The sequence below is a fragment of the Pollachius pollachius genome, assembly GCF_949987615.1.
Source record: "Pollachius pollachius genome assembly, chromosome: 16".
Classification (NCBI taxonomy): Eukaryota; Metazoa; Chordata; class Actinopteri; order Gadiformes; family Gadidae; genus Pollachius; species Pollachius pollachius.
The window spans coordinates 2,366,443-2,373,784 of NC_136949.1; the positions used below are offsets into that span (position 1 = coordinate 2,366,443).

The following is a 7,342-nucleotide window of genomic DNA, read 5'->3' on the forward strand; positions in this document are numbered from 1 at the left end:
TTTTTAGGTGGGACAAATGCGCCTGTCTCCGATATTGGAGGGGACACGTCCCCTCCGTCCCCCCCGGTTCCTATGCCCTTGGGCCTACGGTATTCTACTTTTCTCATTGTTAAACTCTCAGCCTCCAGGCCAACACGGCCGGTCACACTAACGTGTTGTGATCAACAGTACCCTGACCCCTGCTGGCTGCAGTGCGCCTTGTGTCCACTGGGTGTCAGTGTTTTATGACAAGAAACATGAGCGGTTCACCAACAGGAAATATTCACTTCTTTGCATTTTATCTTTTTATTTGTATAACATTTGAGACATTTACACTTTACATTCTAGCGGTGCATTTCGAGCTTATTTGTCAGTTGAGTAGAACCCTTTCCTTTGGCCCCACTGACCCCGCCCCTTAGAGTCGCCATGCGTTCACTCCTCCAGGGCCGGCGCTTTCTCGCTCAGGCCCGAGGCCACTTGCTCCAGGTTGTGCGCCCCTGCCCCCCCGGGGCTCGCGGCCCGCCCTTCGCTGCGTCGGGTGGCGAAGTGATACACGAGAATCACCGCCAGGAACACCACCACGGCCACGGCCACCACCACGGCCACCAGCGCCCCCGCGGAAAGCCGGGCCGTTTTGGGCGGGGCGGGCTCAAAGGTCGCGGCGTGGCTTGAGGTGACGCTCTCCTCGGTCACCGTTCCTGTCACACACTTGTAGCCCTCGACCAATGAGTAGCCAGGGTGGCAGCTGCAGGTGTAGTTGCCGTAGGAGTTTTCGCAGAGCTGGGCGCAGTGGTAGTGGTTGCACTCGTCCAGGTCCACGCAGACTCTGTCCTCCTCCCGGACGTCCAGGATATAGCCCTTGGGGCAGTTGCAGTCCTCGGGGTCGTTGGGGTCGCACTCGGCCGGGCACTCGGCGTGCCCGCAGTAGGCCTGGCAGCGTAGCGGGTTCCCGGGGTCCGGGCGGTAGCCGTCGAAGCAGGAACAGGTGAAGCTGCCGCGCGTGTTGGTGCACAGGTGCTCGCAGGGCGCGTGCTGGCACTCGTCCACGTCCGCGCACTCGTCCGCCACCGTGGAGCGGTACCCCCGGCCGCACGCCTGCAGGCCCCTGGGGGGCGGCGGCGGCCCCACCTCCAGGCACGATCGGCCGTCCGCGCCCAGGAAGAACCCGGGGCGGCAGGCGCACGCCGGAGGGGCCCCCCAGCACCCGTGGGCGCAGCCCAGGGCCCGGCAGGAGTCCCCCCCGAACGGGGCGCAGACGGCCGGGTCCTCCCCGCTCGGCGCCCGGCCCGGGGGGCACAGACACGCCGGGCGGTCCTCGGTCCCGCCGCACTCGAACTCGCACCCGCCCCCCCTCATCCCGCAGGGCCACGGCGCGCGCACCCACTCCCCGGACAGACACATGGACGTGGCGACGTCGGAGTCACGTGTGAAGATGGTGCCGTGGGGCCGCGGCTCTGCGTCGCCGCTCCGTCCTGCGTAAGGAGGGCGCGTGTAGGTCCCCAGTACACCGGGCGGCTCGCACGCGTCTCTGCGGCGGTACTCACACAGAAACCCCGCGGCGCGCGCGTCGCAGGAACCCACAGACCACCTGAAAGCGTCCCCGCTCGAGACCGAAACGCATCGGCGCGCGCAGCCCGAGCGGTCTGCAGCCGCCGCGTCCCAGTTGGAGAAGTCTGAGACCGTGTCGCCCGTGTCCCAGCGGAACCCCCGCAGCGGGCCGGCCTCGTCCGGACACCCGGCGGCCCGGGACAGGCCCACCCAGTGCGGCCCGGACCCGCGCAACAGCCCCTGCAGCACGGCGTCGGAGTCCGCGGTCCGGACCGTCATTAGGTGTCCCGCAAACTCGGAACACTTGTCCCGCGCCGTTTGGAAATCTGCAGGTTTTGAGAAGACCGCGAAGCAGAGCGTGCCATCGCAGTGTCCGTCACCAGCCGCGAGCACCCCGTCACCAGCCGCGAGCACCCCGAGAAGCAGTAGAGCGAGCAGCGGGAACATGTTGTCTTAGGGTGGTGGCCGAATGAGGTTCAGCCCGGGCAGACCTCCATGCCACGGCGCTCTGGCTCACAGGCGAGGAAGGAAGTCTCCTTTTATCGCTCTCCAGCTCTCCATTACGCTCGCTCTGTCTTTAGGGCCACATGCACACAGCCCACCCCTCTATTGGTCATAGTAGCCCCTCCCCCCTCTGTGTGTGTGTGTGTGTGTGTGTGTGTGTGTGTGTGTGTGTGTGTGTGTGTGTGTGTGTGTGTGTGTGTGTGTGTGTGTGTGCGTGCGTGCGTGTGTGCGTGTGTGTGTGTGTGTGTGTGCAGAGAAACACAGGCCGATGACGTGCAGCTAATTGTTAATAACTGTGACTAACAATGGAATATTCTTAATTCAGCTTGGGAACTGGTTCCGCAAAACCTATGTTGTAATATTTATGCACAACTTTTCGTTTTCTTTCATACACAAAAGTTTTGCAACCATGAGGACATCTTTTCCTTTTTTCCAAAACCAGGGTTTTGGTAAAATATACATAGCCTACTAATTAAATAGATTAGCCATCGTAATTCAATTCTGAACATGATGGTGGATTTATGTTTATTAGGACAATAGAGTCCACTTTGTGTTCTAACAAAGACCAATATGCCTTCCAGATATTAATTGTTGATGCATTGATGGCAGTGTGTAGAATCAAGCCGAATCTCGCAGTATGAATTTGGTTGAAACGGAATATAATATTCATAAGATTGTTTTAATTCGAGTATTGTAGCATCCCCACCGATGAATGGTCCAGACTTAAACTGATGGTTTTCTTGATTGATTGAAATCCTTCCGTAGTCCACCAATAAACCACCGTAAGAGCTTGTGCCTCTTCGGCGGATGCTAAATCAATTCAATATTTAACCTTAACTACATCGCTATCTTTCTTTCCCTGTTCTGTTCCTCTCCCTCGTTCGCACCACTCACCCTCCACACGGCACACTATATCAAAACAAAAGGCTGAATATAAGTCAATATAAATTCACCAATAAAATAATAATAGCTCGTGACTACTCAACGGTGCTGTGTATTCCCTAGAACCAACCCAGAAATTGGGTCCTTTGCAAGAATAATCCCAAGAAAATAACAATTGATGTGTTTGCATTACACTAAAAGAAGCAAAAATATATGCCTATATATAAATCTAATCTATCCCTAAAGGGATATTGCACATCACCTAATGTTGTGAATGATCGATTATATATTCAACACAATGTAAAAATAAAGTTAAAACATAAACAGCCCTCATCTGATTCTAGCTAGCACCTATCTGAACAGGCGCGTGCCGTCCATATGGGCTTGTGGGGCATCGAACTACTTGCAAAAGCATGCTCCCAAAAATATAGTTCCTCGGTAAATCCTTGCTCCAAGTATATTTTTGATAATGTGATTGTCACATTAACTATCTATAGTTTCTGTAGGGTCTCGGACTATTTTTGGTCTGTTGACATCAAATTTTGGATGATGGTGGTTGGTGATTCTAGTTGAGTTTAACGTGTCTTGCAATGATGTGCAGCCCGGCAGAGTGCAATAAGAATTGCAATCCGCGCAAAAAGACGCCTATATGGTCATAAAGTATTTTGCCCCATGGTCATATTCTGGAACTGTTGTTGTTTTAACTAAAAATATTCTGCCAGTATCTTTCGTCATTTATATATCAGATGCAGATATGACGAGTGGTGCTGCAACTGTGATTAACAAACATTTGAGATGTTAAAATTGAAAGAGAAGTTAGCCATCCAACAACGTGGCCCAGACAGACCGGACCAACAAATGGAGGATAGGGAGAAAACTTACAACAGAACTTTCTAAAGAGAAACACTGTTTTGTTTACCATGTCTTACTTTTTCGAGCAAATGTACGGCAGGATAAGGGGTTATATGGACCATGGGTGTGGGTGATGTGAAGCATATATTTATATATATATATAACACAATATTATATATGTATATAATATATACATATTAAAAAATCATAAATTGTGGGTCTTGTCATACGCAGCTTCTGCCCCACTGAAATTTAGGGTCACCGCATGCTACTGTATCTGAAGCATTTTATGACCATAGATGGTTTCACCCACATAGTGTACGTTGCACCATGTTTAATAATAATAAAACAATAATTCATGGAATTTATATAGCGTTTTTATTATTTTGGTGGAAACTCAAAGCACTTACAGTGAAGGGAGGGAACTCACTAACCACAACCAATGAGTCAGACCCACGTGGGCGATGCACCAATCTGCGCCAGAACGCTCACCACACATCGGCTTGAGGTGGAGAGTGAGGGAATTAATGAATCAGCCAATTATAGGGGGCCAGATTGAATGAGCCTGGTTTGGAAGTTTTAGCCAGGACAACGGGAAACTCCCTCCTCTTTGCGATAAGTGCCCTGGGATCTTTTATGACCTCAGCGAGTCAGGACCGCTTGTTTACGTCTCCTCTGAATACTAAGACACTTCATACTTGGACACTTTACGCTTTTTAATTTCACTTGTTTATTCTCTGATGTGTGCGGTTTGTAAATATGTGATGCACAGTAACTCGTACCATGTGAACTCAAATGCCAACGGGAAAATCAAGTTACGTTAGTTTAAGTGAATTTAAAGGACATTTGGACGTGTAGCCTCTGTGAAGTCAGCCTTATACAGACAGAACCATCGACGTCAGCAACCATCCGCAGGAGACGGTTCTTATTTAAGGGCGGGGCCTAGTTATAGTTTAGGACCAAAACTACTTCATTTTCTATGCTTATTAATTTCTTAACGACATAAAACCAGCGAACGGGACCTCGCAAAATACAACATATGGCGAGAATGAGCTTCTAACTGAAAAAATAAGAAATTATCGGCTTTGTATCCCCAGAAGGAAATCATATTTTTCACGTGACTTCATTGAACGGATCTATTTGCGTCCAATCGCCAAAAACAGTTATGAGCTACATGCTAGTCACCTCAGCCAAGGCTCCACTAACAGCAGTTATGGCTGTGTGTAGTTAGGACTTATATGATGCTAGTGAGGACCTATTTGATACAAATATACCATCTGATACTAGATATGAATTAGCTAATTCTGGCAAACTCTTCTGATGCTACTACATTAACAATCTTAAATCCATCATGTTGCATGATACATTTTTCCTTTTTCTGGTAAGGATCTCAGGCTCCATATTATTATGTATTTTTTCACGTTTGACAGAGTGACAAACACTAATGAGTGACAAACACTGACCACTGCGTGGTTGCCATTAAAGACCCTAAATGTGCCAAATGGGGATGGTTCCCACTGCTTGGGGCAAAGATCCCCTACGATGGTGCCGTCCATCACTGACAGTACATCCATATTTTTTGCACTCCATGTTACACAAAATATGGACCTAGCATCAGAGATATCTCCGTAGCGAAACAGGAGTCAGGAGACAAGGCGTGACGGTCGTCTCACCTCAGGAGTTCTGTCGTAGCGTGTTATGACTGCTGGATCCAACATTAGTTCACTTTCAGCACTTTTAAAACTTATCTGATGCTAGTTATCATCTATCTGGTAAAGGTGAGCACTTATCTAATGCTTTGATGGTACCTGGTAGCACTTATCAGATGCTAGCCTGGATTCATATGAATGCTAGTTAGCTATCTGATGCGATTTAGGACTTAGCTGATGCTAGTTAGCTATATGTTGCTACTTATGACTTCTGATATTGATTAGCCATATGATGCTAGTTACCCAAGTGTTATATTTCACACATCACAGGGAAAGAGAATAGATAGTTTATTAATCTCCAAAGGGAAATTACGTTGTAACAGCAGCACAGATTCTAAAATAAAATATAAATGAAATAAAATATATAAAAACAAAGGTAATAATGAAGAATATTATTAAATTCAATTTGACTTCTCACAATACAACACAAAATTATACATAAATAGTAAATACTAATGCAAACCAAACAATACTACTTATACTGTATTACAATATAGTTAGATCCTGGTGATACACATTCATGTTGCCGTGGTAATGTTCCTGTTGCCATGGTGACGTCATGTATACATTCACATTGTCGTGGTGATGTGGTTGGGTGGCCGTAGTGAGGTCAGGTGGGTGTTGACGTGGAAACGTCAGGTGGGTGTGGCCGTGGTGACAGGTGGCTGTTGCTGTGGTGATGTCAGTAGGGTGTTGCCATGGCGACGTCAGGTGGGTGTGGCCGTGGCGACGTCAGGTGGGTGTGGCCGTGGTGACATCAGGTGGGTGTTGCTGTGTTGACGTCAGGTGGGTGTTGCCATGGCGGCGTCAGGTGGGTGTGGCCGTGGTGACATCAGGTGGGTGTTGCTGTGTTGACGTCAGGTGGGTGTTGCCATGGCGAAGTCAGGTGGGTGTGGCCGTGTCGACGTCAGGTGGGTGTGGCCCGGGCGATTTCAGTTGGTTCTTGCCAATGTCATTGCAGTGGCAACCTTGAGGGTTTTTTCACGTTTCAATTAATTTATCAGAAGTTAATATCGAGGTGACTGACAGTGAGTTCAAATCCAGGAAGCGGTCATGGGCCCTCATCGATCAGGGGCCCTCACCCTCCAGGTAGGCTCCGCTCTCCAGCCCCCGCTCTGCCTCTGAGCCCCGTGTGGAGGGGGGTGAGTTAAGGGTCCCAGTCTGGTCCTGACTCCACCGACACCAGAACCGGTCCCTGATCGGTAGAGCGGGCCCCCGGTGGGTGGCCCCCGGGGAGTCACCAACCCGGGGTCTCGCGGCTCGGCTTGTCGAAGGAGAAGCGCTGGTACTTTTCGGCGGTGACCTGCTGCAGGGTGAGGCCGCCGCCGTCGGGGCTCAGCTCCAGCGTGCCGCTGCCGCGCCGCAGCGCGCAGCGCAGCAGCAGGTACAGCGCCGCCATGGCCGCCGCCACGAACACCGTGATGCCCAGGGCCGCGCCCACCCGCACGTAGCCCGGGACCCCTGTGGTGGGGAGGGCCGGCAGGGGGGCGCTGGACCCCTGCCCTACCCCGGGGCCCAACGAGGTGCCCTCGCCGTAGTAGTAGAAACGGACGCACAGCGGTGCAGCGCTTAGCTCGTCGTTGACGACATAGCCCATCGGGCAGCGGCACTGGGACCCCCCCTTGGAGTCCACCACGCAGTAGGCGGGGCAATCGGAGCTGTCGCAGTGGGGGTCGCAGCGGGCGGCGTTGTCATTGGACACCACGAACCCGGAGCGGCACGAGCATACCTTAACCCCTTCCACCGTGGGGCACAACATGTGCTCGCAGAGCTCGCAGATCTTAACGTCCATGCACGCCCCGTCCTCCATGGCGTAGCCGTCCATGCATGAGCACTCGGACCCGCCCCCCTCCAGCCGCTCCCGGCAC

At 51.4% G+C, this 7,342-nt stretch overlaps 1 protein-coding gene and 1 pseudogene across 2 annotated transcripts in view; both read right to left on the reverse strand.

Moving 5' to 3' along the window:
* Window positions 1-334: 334 nt before the first annotated feature.
* thbd (thrombomodulin) lies at window positions 335-2,077 on the reverse strand. Its single transcript, XM_079753814.1, has one exon. It carries the CDS (start codon window positions 1,972-1,974, stop codon window positions 412-414), a length of 1,563 nt encoding a protein of 520 aa, XP_079609940.1. The 5' UTR covers window positions 1,975-2,077; the 3' UTR covers window positions 335-411.
* A 3,672-nt stretch (window positions 2,078-5,749) lies between these two features.
* Window positions 5,750-7,342, reverse strand: part of LOC307088114 (thrombomodulin-like) — a 2,552-nt pseudogene continuing 959 nt past the window's right edge. Inside the window, exon 1 of the transcript in view lies at window positions 5,750-7,342. This exon is cut by the window's right edge and continues 959 nt beyond it. The product of the transcript in view is annotated as a thrombomodulin-like (transcript).

What these genes read in the sequence shown, in the direction of transcription:
- thbd (XM_079753814.1), bottom strand. Translation starts at nt 1,974, where the DNA reads ATGTTCCCGCTGCTCGCTCTACTGCTTCTCGGGGTGCTCGCGGCTGGT.